The sequence below is a fragment of the Sturnira hondurensis genome, unplaced genomic scaffold (assembly GCF_014824575.4).
Source record: "Sturnira hondurensis isolate 20B ecotype Veracruz unplaced genomic scaffold, ASM1482457v3 Scaffold0021354, whole genome shotgun sequence".
Lineage (NCBI taxonomy): Eukaryota > Metazoa > Chordata > Mammalia > Chiroptera > Phyllostomidae > Sturnira > Sturnira hondurensis.
In genome coordinates, this window is record NW_028093985.1 from 24,957,504 (window position 1) to 24,977,456 (window position 19,953).

Consider the following 19,953-nt stretch of genomic DNA (forward strand, 5'->3'; position numbering starts at 1 on the left):
CGTGGTCTCTAGGCAAATAATACATGCAAAGTGCTTTGAACAGTTTCTGGCACACAGAAAACATTTAATAAATCTTCTAATACTCTAACAATAATTATGATTATTATTGCTACCATTAATGTCATCTTGGATGAAAATTTCGAAAATTTAAACACCAAAGTAGTGGAACTAAATAGTAATTACTTTCACTTAAGCAGCATCTATGAGAGAATTTTCTTGTTATGTGTAGGAAAGCTGCAAAGTTTGGCACTCTAATTGGATAAATTATGAAAATGGCTTGGCAGGGTTCTATCATAATGGAAGTTTATGGCTCTTCAAATCTCTGATTACTTATATTGATCTGCCTTGGTATTTGCCTGTGATATATGATGTGCAGTGTGAAAATATTCGATTTAGTAAGTTGAGAAGCGAATGCATTTCATTTTATACCTAATATAGTTTTGGTTTCCACCATTAGTCTGATATCTGTACTGAGACAGCATTAATAGAATAGGAAAAAATGTTAGATGTCTTTATTCTGGTTGCCTTCTGGAAACTAGACTCATTGAATAATACATTAAAAACTACAGTAGCTGTTCTCCTGGCAAATTGGGTTGAACTACTACTTGCCAGCATATGGAAGCCTGATTCAGCATATATGGCATACCACTAGACATCTAGAACTACATTTGTGTTTGTGTGATGCTTCCCAACGGATAAGGGACTCACAGAGTCTTTTAGTATTCTGCGATACATTTAGATTTTATGTCTATGAACAACTTTTAGTTAACTCTGAGTCCATCCTTTTAACCTATTTCAGCCAACTGCTTACTTCTAGGTTCAAGTCTTAAACAGTATTTCCAGGGTAAAATAAGGCATTCAGTTGGCTGATTTATAACCTCTGGAGGGGAGGACAATAATAAAAACAAGCACATACATAGCCCTTACTATGAGCCAGGCTAAGTGATTTAGATGCATTAACTCATTTCATCCTCGTAACAAGAACCCTATTTATAAACCCATCCAGAGAGGAAGAGACTGAGGCATACAAAGGTTACAGCTCAAGGAACCAAGATTCAAAGTCAAGCAGACTTGCTCCATCTTCGTTTCTAATCACTTTGTTATTCTGCCCCTTACAATAAAATAAAAGTAACAATAGATGGATGGATAGTAGATAGACAGATAGACCGATAAATAGTGCATAGATAGGAAGATGACTGCCTTTCTCCAGTCATCACATTATCTCATCTACAATGGTAATAACTGTAATTGTATGTTACCTTGGGTCATGCTTTCTCAATCATTGTCCAAACAAATTGACCAAGGTGATCTCATTTGCAAAAAGATGATCTCATTTTCTCATTCAAAAAGAAAATAAATTCTGCTAATGCTTTTGAGCCCCTAGTTATATCTCTACTCTCTTCCTCACTTCACTCCCTTTAAATGGAACATTATAATTAGTTCTTGTTTTCTTTCTCATGTGGGCATAAATATTTCTCCTATAATTTTAGTTAATTATAGTTATTGCTGGCACCTCTGATGAATAACAACCCCTGACCAAAATAAGGCATCTTTTCCTCATGAGATGAGAATTCACAAGTGTAGGAAAAGCCGTGGCTACCTTTTGTTCATGTTGTTAAGGTCTCCCAAGTGATTTCATCGGGGTCTTTTCCTTAAGATTAAACGTGAAGATCCTCATCATGCTCAGGTTGAGTCATTCTTCTGGGTTTAAAAAATATTTTTCTCAACTTTATCTGTTTCTGTTGTTATGTAATACAGATAAATGAATGCCTTTTTAAATGCTTATTAATAACTTTATATGAAAGCATTCATCATTAACATTAATTTCTTTCTTAGAAAGTTATAATTTATTAATCTTTTAGTGGTTTATTAATGCAATCTTAATAGTAATGTTTAACCTTTCTCTGAAAATAGTAACTTTTTTTCTTAATATATGGTAGAATATGAGGTTGCACATTTACCTTTATTTATAATAAATTTGAGTTCTTCTGAAATATTAGTTTTCTCTGACATGTAAATTTAGAGCAGCTGACATTTGGGAATAGTGTCCCAAGGTCATATGTAAGAAATTTGTATTTAATTTTCAAATGAAAAATGTAAGTCTACAGAATTAATTAGTCATGTACTGAATCACTTCTTAAATAAAGAAAAGCTAGGAGTCTCAAGTCAAAATTTTGATTTCTCTGTGATCTATAATATTAAGTTTAAGTTAGACCCTCAACTATATTTCATCATGCAATTACTTTAATAAGGATTTGAATTTTCCTTCATTGGAGAAATTTTATCATTAATAGATAATTATTAGAAAATAACCATCCTTAATTTTTGATCCTTGAAGTTTGGCCTAAACCGTTCCAATGAAATGAGAAAATGACCTGGGATGAGCCAGTATGTTCTAGCCTGTGATTCCCATGTACGGACAGGCAGGGACTGGGAAAACATCAGAATCAATTCCATCTATACACCACTAGTCCTGAATGACTGCCTTGATTCTTGATCATTTAATCTTGAAGCAAACAAACAGTTTTAAACTAACTGCCTGATAATAAAAATGACGGTGACCCTGGAAGTAAAAACACCAATTAACTGAGCTGATGTTCACAGAAGAACATGAATTCAGTTCTCCTTTAACCATCATAGAATTTCTCATTAACACAGAGACCTAGATCCTATAGGTTTTGTGGTCTTGGCTAGGTAATCTTAATACATGTGCAATTATATTTTAATAAAATTAAAAATAATTTAATTTTTCCAAACATTCTTGCTATGCAAGAATGTTCTTCTTTGCATTGACTCAGTTCTTTTTTTGCATTATTCTTCTTTGCATTGACTCAGTACTAAAAGGGCCGATGTACTCAATGTTAGCCCTGTTATATATTCCTCATGTACCATATTTACTGTTTCAAAAATTCACCAAAGTATATGTTTTAATAAATGTGTACATAGTTACACATTTCTTCTTGAAAATTTCCAACCTAAAAGGATTCTTATGTGTGACAAAATAGTTTGTTGACACCCTATCAGTCCATGATTTTTGTGACTTTCAAGCACTTGTCAGTCTAAGTCCAATGGTAATAGGGATCATTCACAACTAGGTTAAAGTTATTTACACAGTACCTGCAGTATTTTGTTCAAATCTCATTTGATCCCAGGACAGTGTATGAATTTGGACATTGCATGTTCTCTATCAGAATGAGTATCTATCTCTACATCTGCATGAGCACCCAGCCTCCAGCACCTGTTGGTGAAACACTGAATAAAAAGTTTCCAGAAACCATGGTATTTGTTTATTGTGTTTAATAAAAAATAACTAGCCAATCAGCATTTGTATTGAGTCTTTTCACAGTGTCATTAGCATAGTGCTAGGGATAAAAAGAGGTAGTGCTACTTAACCATAAGGTTATAAGGCTGTTTAAATGCTAGTTGACAACATAAACAAGAAAGTCTAGAGCATAGAGTGCAGGTTAGAGCATTTGTTAAGCCCTTGCTAGGGCCAGGCCCTGTGCAAGCCATGGCGACAAAACAGTGAATAAGACATGATCCCTGCCCTGGAGAAATTCCATCTAGTTGTCGTGCCTCTGGGCTTTGAGAATCTGATGAAAGCAACTGGATATTTATATTGTCATGAGGTTCAAGGTTCTCTTGGAGCCCATCCAGAATCTTCAGGAGCTAGTGAATGAGTATAGAATGATAACCCCAAACAGACAAGCTGTAACTCAGATGAGAATGAATTAAGTAAACCCCTAAATTCAAGCATCCTTAAAATAACTTTAAACATTTTCTTGGGGCATGATATATATCTGTTGATCCATCTGGATACCTCTAATTATTACGCATATGCCCTATTTCCATAGTTCACTTTCATAAACAGTTTTACTTATGTCACACCACGCTTAGAAACCTTCAGTGGTTCCCAGTGGCCTGCGGCAGGCAACTTTTTTCCTATTATGACAAACATGATAGATGATGACTGCCATTCATCTGAGCAGCCCCTTTCACATCTACTGCTGTGCCCAGAATTGTCTGCAAATTCAGAAATGCCAGCTCTAACTCTGCCCCACTTCTCTCCAAAACAAAAGGCACATCAAAGCATGTGTGAGTGAGAATGACATTCTCATGTGCACTAACGTATTTCAAAAGTAAATTGTCCCCAAACTCTGTGCTTTACTGCTACTGGTAAGATTCTTGCAGTGTGCCTCAAAATTAATCATAGTATAGAGCAAGACGCCACAGCTCAGAACGACATTCATTCATTTTTAAACCCATACTCCTTCATGTTGTATACCTCTGGGTCTCTTAACCCTGCCTCCTATTTCCCTATCCCCACCTGATATGCACAAGTATGCTTTCCCTATTACTTAAAGATCTTGAAGCACAATTATAAACATCCTCTGTTTTGATCTTTCTGATCTAAACATCCTCTGCCCACTGCTCAGTGAACCCTCCCTGTACCCTCAAGTGTCAATCCAAATGTCTCTTTCTCTGGGGAGCCTCCCAGGTCTGGCCTTAACCCCGCCCTCTCCCGACCACACCTCGGGAGGGATTAGAGGACCATTCCCACCTACATTGGGTCACAAGTATTTGTTTTCTGGGTTTTTTTTTTTCTCATTTTCTAGTTCCTCAAAGCCAAAAACAAAATCTTACTTCTTGTGTTCCCAAAATCTAGCATAATGCCTCACATAGATAATCCACTTGGAGAACATTTGTTAAGGATGCTTCAGCAAAGCTTGTGGGCAGAACTGATCTAGCATCCTATTGATTGTGCTATCTTTTGTTGGTTTTTATGAAAGAAAAAAGGTAAATGTGCAAAGGTAAAATATTTTGAATGAAAAAGTATTTTTATATAGTTGAGAGAATTATTTTAAAGCGTTTATTCTCACACTGGTGTCCTTTCAAGTTTTCAGAAAGTTCCCTTTCTTCATCTTTAAAGCTTACCTTGGAGATTTTACTGTGAGCTGCAGCACCCTCCAGAGGGTGGGGAGGATAAATGAGGCTCAAATTGCTTCTTTTCTACTTTTCTGCATCTCTGTTGAAGCATTTGAGAGGGGAAGAAATATTGACACTGATACAACAGAGTTCATAAAATGTTCATAACTCTACACCTGAAGTGTAGCTACTCCATACATTATATCTCTTTATTTGTGAGCACGTTTATAAAAGGGATTAACACAAACAGCTCCAGGTATTCTCTATAAATGTATTCTGATCAGAAATGACAATGACCTTGGAGGTCATTCAATCACAGAGTTCCTATGATTTTTTGTTTATATTCAGAAGCAGAGAAATATAAGCAGTGGAAGAGAATGTCTCCCTGCTCCTATTTCTATAGCAGCACTGAAGTTAGTTAGGACAACTAAAATTGGTATCATAAATAGTTTCCCTGTACAAGGGGTAATCAGTGATGGTTTATTGTAGGATCTAATGTATATTGAACATCCAGAATTTATACAGAAGTTAACTGAGAGAGAAATAATATTTATTGTTCATGCCTGCTATTTATTTATGACGTTTAAAAGCTTTATATTGAAATGATGCCATCCACGTTGCCGTATTTTCCAAAGATACTAATTTAAAATAGGAATCTTGTTTAGAAGAAGGTAGTCTCGCATTTGTTCTTAATGACCTGAAGATAAGCTGGTTTTACAGGCATCTTGTCAACAGGAAAAGAGAACATGTAATTCTCACTCAAGTTCATAGTCGCTTATGTCATTTTGTAGCCGAAGAAGCTCCTTGGCATGTGCATGTGGTACATTTAGAGCATGGCTTGATTTTCTTTTCTTTGCATCTAGTGATGTGACTGCCGAGTATGTGAATGTTCATGAGGCAATGCTAGCTTTCTTGTTTACACTAAATGAATGGATTTATCTTGTAGATTTCCATGTAGAAGAGGCACTGGATTGGCCTGGAGTATACTTGCTACCAGGCCAGGTTTCTGGGGTGGCTCTGGATGCTAAGAATAACTTGGTGATTTTCCACAGAGGTAACCATGTCTGGGATATAAAGTAAGTAATATTTTTCCTTGAAAGAGTAACGAAACATAAAAAGAGCCTGCGTCACTTTTCGTTAAACTAACAATAGTAGTGAAGCGTTATGATTTGACTGCAATAAAGTGCATTGTTGTTTCCAGGCACTAGGTGCAGACTGTTCTAAGGCCATGGGACTGGACCCTTCCCTGAGTGCTCCACGGCAGTGGTAACGAGGGGCCTTCTGGGCACTGTGGTTGCAGCACTTTGGGCACCCCATCTCTAGCAATAATTAGCACCGTGGCCTTTATGTTTTCATACAGATTAATTTTATTACTCAGATTTGGTCTTTTCATGAGCACCAAAGACTTAAGAATCACACCAGGACTGTCTAATTCCCTCTATGTTTCTCTTTCCAACCATTTCTAGCTTCCCTTACTTCCTATAGGGATTTTTGGTTCAAAATGTCTAACATTTACGGAGTGTTTACTATGGGTCCACTGTTCTCAATTTTTGCATAAATTACCTCACAATATTTAGACAATGTTATTTTCTTTCTTTTTATAAAAAATAAAATTTTAAAAGATTTTATTTATTTATTTTTAGAGAGGGGAAGGGAGGGAGAAAGAGAGTGAGAGAAGCAGCAATGTGTGGTTGCCTCTCATGAGCCCCCAACTGGGGATCTGGCCTGCAACCCAGGCATGTGCTCTGACTAGGAATCGAACCAGTGACCCTTTGGTTCACAGGCTAGCAGTCAACCCACTGAGCCACACTAGCCAAGGATAGGAATTGTTATTTTCATCATCATTCACGTTTTGCAGATGAAGAAGCTGAGAGAAGCTGTATGTATTTTGCCCCAAGTCTCACAGGTTCCCACGGGAAAACAGGCTTCTGTGGATTTTCATCTGACTCTAGAGCTGGTCCACTTACTCACTTTGAGATACCACCTTTTATAGGGTCATAAGTACATTTACATATTCATATTTTAAAAATATTGATCCCAGATTTAACTGGTTATTTTAAATCTCCTGAATAATGACTACCCATTTATTCATTTGTTTTATCACAAATTTGCATACGAAGGTAAATTTTATAATATCTTATCAGTTAAGCATGAACAGTCTTCTCCCTTCAAGTGTACAGCTATAGGGTCTGGAAAACTCAGGATCTACACATACAGTTCCATTGTTTTTTCCCTCCATTTTCAGAGATGTTGATTAAACTTATGCTAAACCTGCACTGTCGCATGTGTGTGTGTGTGTGTGTGTGTGTGTGTGTATGCGCAGTTGAAGGTGGAATTCAACCAGCTTTTCAAAACAGACTGGTAGCTTTGTTACTGTTTAATTGTCCTTTCCAGTTGACACACTTGAAAATGGAACTGAAGAAAGAGATCACTTCGGAGTTCAAAGGAAACAATCAAACTCAATATTCCTTTTCATACATCTCTGTTACATTGTCTCAGTCATTATTGAACATCTAATGGCATTTTAACGAGTGCTTTTTAAAAGCAAACTATTACTATTCATTGTAGCATATTCTTCATTTTAATGAATATTGCCACATTTTCTGCATGGATTTCTAGCCTCATTTTACCAGACAAGAAAATTGCAGCAGCATTTTCTCCCATTGATGCTGTTTCAGCTGGCTAAAGCTGAATTGGACAAAATCCAATTTTCCATTTTAATGTCATATTTATTCCAAGTAAACAGCAGAGGCTGGAGTAGTTTAATAGCAAGGGGGTCAGTAAAAGGCAGGTTCAGGTAGAAGGGGACACAAGACTCTGAAACGAGAGCCACATAGGCACATTTTCTGTGACTTATGTGGTCCTAACTGAAAAACGGCTTTTCCTGGCGTCCAGCTTTCATCTAGATAACCAGCACCATGTGTAAATAGATTCCAGTTTCGTTGCCGAAGCCCTGGCCTGTTCACCCTGACAAATGGCACCAACAAAAGGGCGTTGTTAAAAATGCAAGACTTCTTCAGAGCAGATGTGCTGATTCAACTCGTTAAATCGCTGCTTCTTTTCTTCTTCATCTTTGTCTTTCAGACGGATGAATATCTGTTCCCTCTCTCTTCTTCTGCCTCTCCTGTATTGCCAGTTGGCCTCTAGTACCGGCTGCAGTCTGTGGTTGGGAGGACATTCTCTTCTAGTGCCCAGATCTCTGCTTTCAACACTGTCTGCTCTGCCCAGAGTACTGTCTGCTCTATTATTTATGAAGAGATTTAGAAATGGGTGACAGTCACTTATTTTTCTTTCTAGAAAAGTAGTTTCAGGTTTGTGGGCTCTGCTTTTGGTACAGCCATGCACGATCATCCTTCCTACACACGTAAGTCACATTATATAAAATAAACAGAGTATGTAGTTTTTCTTCTCCCTCATTAAGTATCCAAGGATTGTAGGGAGAAAAAAGCACCTTCCTGTAGAATTTATGATGGGCTGGTGAGAGACCATGGAAAGTAAGGATTGCGTGGCAATTGCATCCCTACTGCTACCACTACTTGGATACAGTAGTGAGAAATCCTGATTTAATTTTTCTTGGAATCTTTCCTCTTCTGATATTTCTTATGTTCACAACATCATAGGTTTTATAAGGCGAGGGCTTGCTCTAAATCAAACCTAAGTACTCTATATCCCCCAATTTTTTGATAATTATTCTTTAAGTAGTAGTGTGTTGGAGTTGTTAATAACCTCTAATTATATGCTTAGTACTCAAACCTCCCTTGACGTCATCGCATCATCTGACTTTGGAAGTGTTATTATTACTCCTCAGTGCACGTGGTATCCCCAATCAGCCCTGACTCGGCTCCATAACCATGCTAAATAAGCGTGGCATCCCAAATCATAACCATCATCATCCACTTAACCTCCCAAAAGACGATCGTCACTCCCTTTCTCGATTTCATTTCCGTTTTCCTTCCACTCTGTCCCTTACTTCAATACGGCTACTTTAGGAGGCTTCTTCCAGCTGAAATAGAAAAGGGCTGTTACCAGCAGGGTCTAATGAAATTTTAAAGAGCCTCTTGTCTGTGCTGGTGTTAGGGCAGCATGGAAGCTAGAGCTCTTTAAAGTTTAAAGGCATCCCAGCAGGAGCTGGGGAGCCCCTGACTCAGTAACAGCTGTCCCTGGGTCTCTGTCTGAAAGTCACCACCCTGTCAAAGGCTCACATCTTGGCCTTTCTTTTATTCATCTCATTTATGATATTTAAAAGCTTTATATTGAAACGATGCCATCCATGCTGCCATATTTTCCAAAGATATTAATTTAAAATAGAAATCTTGTTAAGAAGAAGGTAGTCTCGCATTTGTTCCTAATGACCTGAAGATAAGCTGGTTTTACAGGCATCTTGTCAACAGGAAAAGAGAACACGTAATTCTCACTCAAGTTCATAGTCGCTTATGTCATTTTGTAGCCGAAGAAGCTCCTTGGCATGTGCATGTGGTACATTTAGAGCATGGCTTGATTTTCTTTTCTTTGCATCTAGTGATGTGACTGCCGAGTATGTGAATGTTCATGAGGCAATACTAGCTTTCTTGTTTACACTAAATGAATGGATTTATCTTGTAGATTTCCATGTAGAAGAGGCACTGGATTGGCCTGGAGTATACCTGCTACCAGGCCAGGTTTCTGGGGTAGAGGTTCTACTGTGCAGGACGCCCATCACATACCCACTAAACCTAACCATGGGTTTTATCCCTAATTTTTAGGTGTTAAAAATTGTTTCATTTATGTCTTTTATCATTTCTTCCCATGGAGTTGAAACAGATCATAGAAGTTCTATCACTTGCATTTCTTTCTTTTACCAATAAGAGAGAACACTCAACCCCCAATAGCTTGGGAAAGTAGGAAATTTATTAGTTTGTATAAATGAGAACTTCAAGAGTATCATGGGCCAAATGACATCCCTGGGATCCATTTTTTAACACACTTTCTCCTGACTGGCTCCACCTTAGGCCCTGATCAATCCCCTCCCCTCTTGCTGTTTCAGAACCCATTAGAATACTAGTCTCAAAGAAGACATAGTCTATGTATGTCCCTGTCAAGCCAGTAGAAAATCCTTCTGTTGAGTGTTTGGCATTCTTCAACCTGACTTGGGTCATAGCTCCCCCATTCCTAAACCAGTCATTGTGGGCAGAGGAATGAAATCAATTCTTTGGCTTAGCCTCCGTTTTTGGTTCTAACCCTGCAATGTGGGAGTAGAGTTGACATCAGAAGGCAGCGGGTGGGAAATGGGCTGAGAGACAGGTTCAAAATGTTGGATCAACGAAAGAAAAACTGAGGCTTCATTAGCACAAAATAGGGCAGTAGACATTGGGCAGAATAACAAATATTCACCAGAGAATTCACCTCCAGCTCCCCACCTAATGCAGACACCTCTTTACAAAACATCTGGAGTCATCCGGTGCTTGAATTCTTTCAGCATGTAAGAAATTCAAGAAATTCCCTAGATAGGAGACATGTTTTTCGATTGTAGGACTCATCTAAATGTTCATAAAGTTCTTCATTATGTTAATCTAAAACCTGAGTCCATAACTTCACCCCGTGACAGCTTGATGCAGAATGAATTTACTCCCATTTATCCATGTCAGTTACTTGCGCGTATTTGAAGAAAGCCTTATCTTCCCCAGACTAAACATTCCCCAGGCCCTGAACCAGTCTTGATGCTAACATGATATTTTCATGTGAAAGAGCTCTGGTTTCTCAGCCCTCTCTGTGTTCGGTTGAGAAGTGGCCACAGTACCTCATGTATTATATTATCTGATCTGCAATACAGTTACTTTTCTTGATGTGTATTCTAGATATCTATTAGTATTAAAAGACTGTACCCATTTTTCTTCAGCAGTAATATCACTTTGTTGCCTTGTGTTAAATTAGTAATGTGCTAAGATCTCCAAATATATTTCATAAAATTGTGCTCAAGTTTTTACCAGAACTTTATACTCATGCAGTGCTTTTAAATTCAGGACTTTATTCCAAGTACATTTCACTTCATTAGATTTCTCATTGCTTCGATTTTCAGATATCATTTTATTCTTAACTAACCAGAGAACGAGCCATCCCTCCTAGCCTTGTTTGTATTAGATCTGCTCAATGAGCATGTCTTTGATGTCTTCATAAATGGCATTTATAAAATGTGAGTAGCTGAATGGCTGGTTAAACAAGTTCTGTTCTTAGAGGTGTAGTCTTCTGGGAATCTTCTTCCACTTCCCCCTCTAATAGCTCACAAACCTTCTCTCCATGAGTGCCTTATGGCAGTTTGCCAATATCTATTGTTTCAGAAATCTATCTGCTTCCTCACTTTCAGAAAAATTAGTTCAAGATTTGCCTCACTAGTTTTCTGGAGCCTCACGTAAGACATCCTTTCGAGGGTCTGCTTCTACATCGAAAATTCTTTCACATCTTAAGAATTAATTGGGCCTGGAAAACAGTACTCAGAGTGACTGAGCAGTACCTCAGTACCTTCATATCTGAGAGACAAAGTGTAAGGGATTCTACAAAAACAGTATTTCCGTTTTCCACCCTTCTCTCTCGTATTGCCATGTCCCATTTTTTTTTCTCGAGCTGCTTTCTTCCAGTTTCACACCACTCTCTCTTATTCTCCTTGGTTATGTGACAATTCTTCTATCTCTTCTATATATGCACATTAAGTTTGTTAACTGCTAGGGAGGTTCTCCAGTCTAGTGAGCAAAGTCTGGGTGAGAGGAAAACCACAACTTTCTTGCTGAAAACAGGAAACCTGGGTTTGAATCTTTATCATTTCCTAGCCTCATAACCAGCTTAAGACACTTGAACTCCCTAACTCTCAGTTTCCTACTCTGAAAAATGAAGGCTTTAATATGTGCCTTATTCTGCTGAGTAACAAAAATCAGTGTTAAGTGATTCATCCCCCAGTGCCCTACCTGACCAAAGAGAGCCTGGCCCCGTGGTACCCAGGTCTTTGTTCTCTTCATTTCTGTTTGTAATGTCTCTACTGCTAGACCCTTCAGGGCACTAAATTGTCATACTGGGCTTTTTTGTCCACATTTGTTCCTCACAGCAATATTTTGTGGAAGTACATGTTTTCAATGTAGTATTAAATTATATTCTATTTAAAGTCTCTGGCCTTTGTAGGGTGTCTTTGCTTTCCTAACATCGAGGGTATATTTCCATTTATTTTCTCAGCTGAAAATCTATGGCTCTTTCTCCAGCTGCTTAATTTAAATAATTACAACATATTTTATTTCTTTCTTCATCTGCAATTATTTGTTTTGTATTCCCTTAATTTTGATTGATGGCATGGAAGTTTATTTTCTCCTACCTCTAGTTCTTTCTGTGACTATAGCAAAGCATTTCTTCTTGGCCTTATCTAAACTATTTGATTAGCTGCTAATGTGCAAAATCATTAATGGGGAATTCAAACTGCTAAAATAAAGAACTGATGAATTCCAGCCCACAGGCCGCAGTTCAGTCTTTTCGGCTGAATGCTTTTTCAAAGAAGCAAACAAAAATCAGCAGTGCTCCGGGCACTGTGTGAAATGTGCAGGGTATTATTATATCCTGTAAAAAGTTAAATGTGGTTGAAATAAAGACCTCTGTGTGGCACATAATGCGGGGAGCTGCTGTAGAACACTAAATAAGCAGTTTGCTATAGCAACCGTGTATCCCGCTCAAAATCTGACATCCAGTTGTGAAATATCCAAGGGTTTCCTTTCTTTAAATTAAAAAACAGTTTATAAACTAGCTTATTTGGCAGATTTTGTGTGTGTGTGTGTGTGTGTGTGTGTGATTTTTCCTCATTTAAGAAAATACAAGTTCTTTTCTTCCTTGCCTCGAGTAACGGCTAGGGCCGAGCTGTTAGGTACAGGGGGCTCCAGGCCTCCCAAGTGAAAGGATTGGGACTGGCCCACCAGACCGTTGAAGGGTCAATGTCCCTTGTTACCATAATAGCTGTCTGTTAGAGAGTATCACCAAAGACTTTCAATGAAATGGTTGGGCCTATTGTGCTGTGGTTAATTCCTTCAAAGCTATAATCTTGCTTCGAATTCTAAAACTGCATTTGCTATTTAAGTTTCTGAAGGAAGCTGATGTATTTAAATGATGCTAATGTAAGTAGAGTCTTATCTTTTGTTTTTTCTTTGTTGTGAGAGGTGGTGGTTAAACGAACAGGTTCTCTAAGCAGTAACCTCAAGACCTTGTCTAATCACTCAGATCCTTAATGGATACAGGGGATGTAGTAATACTGCGAATAATAATCATAAAGCTACAAACTCTAGGAAAAGTCTTAAGCACCACGCAAAATCCCCTCTCCTGTATACTGGAATGACATGAGGGTAATTTGTAGTAGCCAAAAAATCTAAAAAACAAACTAAATTATTTGTTGTTATATTATAATATGACACTAAGAAAGACATCTTGATAAATCTAGAGATCTGATATTTTCCATGAATCCAATTTTTCTTTAAAAATATCTAATTTACTCTGTAGCCTATTTAGTTTTTTTAAATTATTTTTCTTTTGGCTTCCTTATTTGCTTTTTCTCAACATACTGTAACACCACTAAAAAGTGACTATTAAGGGCTGATCCTCATATTAATTAATTTTACTATTTATTAGGATCAATGCCTGCACACAAATCGTGTTTGTGACCACAAAGCATCAACTACTTGATACATTTTCTCCCTACATTTGTGGGCAGTGGACAATAGTATCATTGGTAAAGGATGTCTTTCATTTACCTACTTACTGACTAGTACATTTTCATTCAATCTGACTGACATAAGGAGTGTGGGTATGGGTTATTTCTATTTCTTCCTTACCCTAGCTTGTGTTTTTGGAAGCCAAGTTCAATATGTCAGGTTCTTGATTCAGCTTACGTGGCTGCAAATGACTTAGAGTTTACACTTTGAAATATTTGATTGCCCAAGAAATAAGCTGGAACTATAAACAAACATTCTTTAAGTTATGATTTCAGAATATGCTCCTGGGAGAGGGGTTCTTCTTTCTACTTGCTCCCCATCTGTAAGTTGTAGGAGTGTTATTTTCTAAAATAGTAGGACTGTGGGACCAGAGATTTCAGACTGACAGTAAATATTTCAGTGAATGACAAGACAGACCAAAGGGACAATTATGTTCCAGAATTACTGCAACCCATTTCTTGAGGGAATCGTGAACGAGTAAATATATCAGACTTCTTGTTTGGTTTCTTATTTTGCAAATAAGAGGTGATGTGAAATTAGGTATCCTGAGGTCTGATGGGCTCCAGTGTTATCAGGATTTACAATTGGACTGCCACTGGTGTTAGCTGTCAATAGGGGGTCAGAACACTGTCTACATATGCAGCAGGCAGCACTGGAATTATGAAGATATGGCAACTTTCCATATAGCTAACTCCTAGGTGGGGGCAGGGTAGAGAAGTAATGTACTAGTATTTTCCATGCCCAAACAAATAAACTACAAGAATAAAAACAAAAATGTTAGGAAAAACTGTCCTAAGAAATTGCTGTATATTGGTTCATAAAAGGTGAATCTACAATTATCTTAAATTTTCAATTTAAGTAAAAGGAAAAACAGATTAATTTCTTACATTCAGGGAAAGTGTATGAAGTCTGTCTGGAAAAAGTCCAGCCATTGATAACATAATGAAAATGGTTTGCATGACAACAGTGTAACCTGGAAGCCAAGGAGAGTGGACTAGAATGCACATGCATGAACAATGACAACTTCATTGAACTAGTCAGTGAGGTGGTAGATGCCATTGAGTGGGCATGTGTACTGTGTGGCTGTCACACTCAAAATGACTGAGAAAGTAGAGCAACAAATCTGCAAGAAATTTTACGTTAAGCTTGAACATTCCTCTGCAGAAACTACTCAGATGACTTGGAAGGCTTTCAGGGACAATGCAATGAGTACAGCACAAATAAAAGTGTGGCACTAATGTTTCAAAGATGGTTGAGAATCTGTTGAAAGGGATCCACAGTCTGGAAGGCCTGCAACGAGTAGAGCACCTGAGAATGTTGAACATGTACAGGCTGCAGTCAACAAAGTTGAGAGAACTGTGTGAGGTCACAGGGTGCCTACTTTGAAAGGGACTGAGGCATCATTGTCCTATGTACCATGTTTCTTGTATCTTGTACCTTCTTCAAGAAATGTCTCTAATTTTCCAGTGATGTGGTTGGATACTTTCTGGACATACTTCATAATTCTCATATAATCTAGATTGCCGTTGTGCCATTACAAAGCATTGAAATGTTTTTAAATAATGAGGAATAGATGGCTTAAACCATAGAAGAGGTAATACCATAAAAGAGAGACTTCCTGCAATTACACACGAGTGTTAAAATTAAAGCATACTGTGAGTCTCATATGTGCTGAGCTTATGTTATCCAAAATCACAGTCAAGTTGGAAAGAAACCCTCATTAATGGTTGAATCTGGTACCTTTGTTTTCTAGAATATTAATTATGGAATTTTTAGTACAAAAATTCATGTTGAAAATAGTCTCAGGAACAAAACTCTTTGTTGTTTCACAATAGTAAAAAAAGTGTGACTTCATATTTGCCCTTTACTCATCTCCCCTAATTTAATGATACCTGTATACTCTTACATTGATTCTGTCTAATAAAATCTCACATTTCAATGTAATAATGATTCCATGAATATCTTATAAAATCTGGTTTGTGAATGATACTTCCACTTCATAAATTCCTGTATGTTTTTTGTAGATGCTGATGTGTGGTTTTAAGTGCACATCATAGCGTATATAAACAATATTACTTCAGTTTTAGGTTGACAACACTGAATCAATATCTTGTGTTCAATTGAATGGGTCATTAATAAGAACTACCTCAGGGACTTATTGTTATCTTTCAGGAAAAATGTACCCAAAAGACTATAACAATTAAGAAGCCCAAATAATTGTTTGATATTTATTTTTAATGGCAAGAGAATGTATTTTGAAAGTTTTGTTCTATTGGGACTTTACATAAGTTCCATAAAACATCAACCAACTAATCAATAGGTGTATGACAGACTTGAGCAGTCTGTGGCTTTCCAAATTACAAATGTTTCTCCATAAATATTTAATGTTACTCAGATTAGTTTTGCTTATACAATTGAACTGCAAAATTGTCATGTTTTTTATAGCCCTCCCTGATTCTATAAAGGAAATTTTGTATTACAGAAATATTCATTGATGATCCATTGACTTTCATCTGGCAAAGTATATACATTTTTTATACACACACACATGTCTTAACTATATCTGATCCAATTCTTTGTGTTTGAAAATGTAGGTTAGCCTCTTGGTACTTAGTATATTCACCACTGTTATATAAGCTTATATTAGGAGAGTTTACCTTTGTCCTTTATCCCAAATAATTTCCCAAACAGGAGTTGTACAATATCTGTGATGATTGTCAGCTTAAGGAAAGATACCACTAAACTAACAATGCAGATAGAAATATAAATGTAAATATATATATATATATATATATGAGATCTGTTCAGAAAGTATCCAACTATGTCATATAAAAAAGAGATGTTTAGTTTATTGAGAAGATACAAGATACAAGAAACATTGTACACAGGACAATGATGCCTCAGTCCCCTTCAAAGTAGGCACCTTGGGCCCTCACACAGTTCTCCCAGTCACCATCACCTGCTCTGTATATTTTCCTGAATCTCATTGATGGTCCAAAGGGAATGAGACCATCATTGAGACGGTCTCAATGACGGTCTCATTCCCTTTCAAAGGTGATTTTAGTTTGAGGAAAAGCAAAAAGTCACTGGGCACCATATCTGGGCTGTCAGGGAGCTGAGTCACCTGGGTGACTTGATGTTTTGCCAGAAAACTCTGTACGAGCTGTGAGGTGTGAGTGGGTGTGTCATCATGATGAAATTGCCAGTCATCAGTTGCCCATAGCTGCAGCCTTCTGAATCACCTGAACAATTTCTGCAAAAGAATGTTCAAGGTTAATGCAAACTTTGATGCAGATTCCTTACTCTCCTCACTCAGTCATTGTGAATGCAACGGCCATACAGTACACATGCTCACTCCACAGCATGTACCGCTCCCACTGACTAGTACGGTGAAGTGGTTATTATTCATACATGCGCATTGCAGCCCACTCTCTTTGGCTACCAGGTTAAGTTAATGTCACACAAGCCATTCTCATTATATTAACAGTGGCTGGACTTTTTCCAGACAGACCTCATATATGTTCATAATATTTTACAATAACCCAGAAGGTACAGAATTTAAAACCAGAAATTGTTAACATTTGTTTTAGTCTTTCATTAATTAGTACATAGTTTATTTTGTACTTACAGAAAAGCTATTATATGAAAAAAGTTTTGTGTCTCTGAGTACCTTTTTGTTTCGAGAATCAATTACGTTTTATATTTTTGAAAAATTCTGGACATTCTGTTCTATATCTTTATACTATGACTTGTATGTTGCACCTATGGCTAGTACAATAGTAACACATTTTTATCACTACCCTTCCTGCTATCATTTATACTTTCTTTTCATTACAGAGAAAGTTAAAGTAAGCTATGCTTTCTTTTGTAGTTTGAAAGAAAATAGCTATTAAAATATTTTGAGAACCTTTAAAAAATATTAGTTACTTAAAAAGTTTTAGGTAGTGTTCTTCGAACTCTCGTGAGTATGAGTCATCTCGGGATCTTGTGAAACTACTGATTTGGGAGCCGTTGGATCTGAGACCCTGCATCTTCGGGCGTTCCTGAGCTGCTGCTCCCCTGACCTTCTTAAGCAGCACAGTCCTGCAGCCTAATTATGTGTGTGTGATCCACGATACCGAAACGTCAAGGACAGAGAACAAAGTCAAATACATCTGAGCTCTTCTCTTTATTCTGTATTTAGAATTTCAAATAAATAGCCATGGCCGGGTAGCTCAGTTGGCTAGAGCATCATCCCAATACGCAAGGTTGTGGGTTCCATACCCTGTCAGGGCACCTACGAGAATCAGCCAATGTGAGTGCGTGAATGAGTGGAGCAAAAGCTCAATGTCTCTTTCTCTGTCTCTCTCGCCCTCTCAAATCAATCAATAATTTTTTAAAAAAATCTCAAGTAAATAGTATGCAGTTATTAAGTTCATTGACTTGGTTTATTTATTTCTTATTCTAATGCATTTTTTTTTTAGTTCTTTTGACAGCAAGTTTGTTTACCAGCAAAGAGGACTTGGGCCAATTGAAGAAGACACTATTCTTGTCATAGATCCAAATAATGCTACTGTACTCCAGTCCAGTGGGAAAAATCTGTGAGTTACTTAAATGTTGTTATTTAGGCATGTACTGCATATCCTACTGGGCATAAACTGTATCATTGGGTCAGGTCTCGGGTAGAGTGTGTTGTATAGCAGTGGTGAGAAAGCATAGCTTAAGAAGGCCAGAGACTAATTGGGCCATCTCATCTTTCATTTTCTAAGTAAGTGGTTCTAAACTATGGCTGAATATTAAAATCACATGGCAGCTTCAGAAAAATTAGATTCACATTTAGTCTAGAGTGAAGCCCAGGCATCAGAATACTTTTAAAGCTCCCCATGAGATTCTGACAGGTAGTCATGCTTGAGAGAGCCATGGATACACAAAGCCAGTGAAATGAGTTGTGGTCAGCTAGATCTGAAGATTAAAAAACAAAGTCTTCAGGAAAAAAGATATAAGCAAATTCATCAAGTAATCACTGTTAAGAAAAAAGGCTTTCTTATGCCACCTCAAAGTGAAGACTGAACAAATTTCTTTATCTTTCCTTAGCATGCATAGGTAATTTGGCTCTGAAAGCCCCTCATTATTTGATATTATTCCTAGATGGCATTTGGCAGCCAAGAAGAAAGTTGGCTGGCACTCACAGAAAGGGGCACAGTGTCTGGAAAGGGATACCTGCTTACAGAGAGTCCTCAACCATTTTAACGGGGCATCTCCAGGAACTATACCCTACTCTCTCCGCTTAGGCACAAAGAAAGCCAGCTTCTTTGGAAGGCAGGGAGCATGCCCTGTGAATGCAGCTGCTATGGAGATGGTAATCGATTTTTTTATAGGATTCTAAGATAGTCAGGGGCCAAATTCTAATACCAGCTCCACCCTCAGTATGCTTGAGCCTGTCTCTTTGGTGCTTGACCCATTACGCAGAAACACTCTCATTCCCGGAAGGGAGCAATGGCTGCCGAATCAGGTTGGCTGGCAGTGGTGTCCATATCAAAAGGATATCATAACTCTCACATTCAGTCACCAAAACAGAGATCTAGTTCAGTTAATCAAGATCACAGCCTTCAAGGCCCTGGCTGGTGTAGCTCAGTGGATTGAGCGAGGGCCTGCGAACCAGAGGATCGCGGTTCGATTCCCAGTCAGGGTACATACCTGGGTTGTAGTCCAGTTCCCTGCAGGCCAACTCCCAGCTGGGGACCCACAAAAGGCAACCATACATTGATGTTTCTCTCCCTCTCTCCTTCCCCTATAAGGATAAATAGATAAATAAAATCTTTAAAAAAAAAAAAAGATCACAGCCTTCACTTCCGGAAAAAAGAAAACTTTCGTGCCAACATGATGCTAATGACAAACAGAGCTTGGAGACTGTGAGATGTCTTTGGATCACAACCACATCACGATGTTGTCCATGTGTTTGTTAATTCTATCCAAGTTCCTTAAACCTGTGAGCTTCTGTCTACATTAGTTACAGTTCTCTTACTCAGATCATCGCAATCGATTCTTTAAATAGATTAACCTTCTTTAATGATCACCCAGCACAGCACTTCCTGTAGCCTAGGGGAGCACAGCCTGTCTGCTGAAAGGTGTTTTCGTTGGGCTTTACTGTCTTTAGTGGGCACTGTTACAGCTTTGAGTCATGTATTTGATGTTTTATATTAACACAGAATTATATTACCTTACAGTATATTTAAGTGATTCAAACTATAGAAATCTGTTTATATTTCTCTAGACAAGTGTGTTTATATGCATTTCTAAGATGTTAATATTTATGGTCTTAGAACTTGGTTTTGAA

The 19,953-nt window shown here is 37.7% G+C and overlaps 1 protein-coding gene across 14 annotated transcripts in view; it reads left to right on the forward strand.

Moving 5' to 3' along the window:
- PAM (peptidylglycine alpha-amidating monooxygenase) overlaps positions 1 to 19,953 on the forward strand; it is a 277,949-nt gene that overhangs the window by 239,861 nt on the left and 18,135 nt on the right. For all 14 annotated transcript variants that reach the window (XM_037032081.1, XM_037032083.1, XM_037032084.1 and 11 more), the window contains 2 exons: positions 5,873 to 6,002; positions 18,101 to 18,217. In XM_037032081.1, coding sequence (XP_036887976.1) covers positions 5,873 to 6,002; positions 18,101 to 18,217 — 247 coding nt within the window. The remainder of the gene's footprint in view (positions 1 to 5,872; positions 6,003 to 18,100; positions 18,218 to 19,953) is intronic.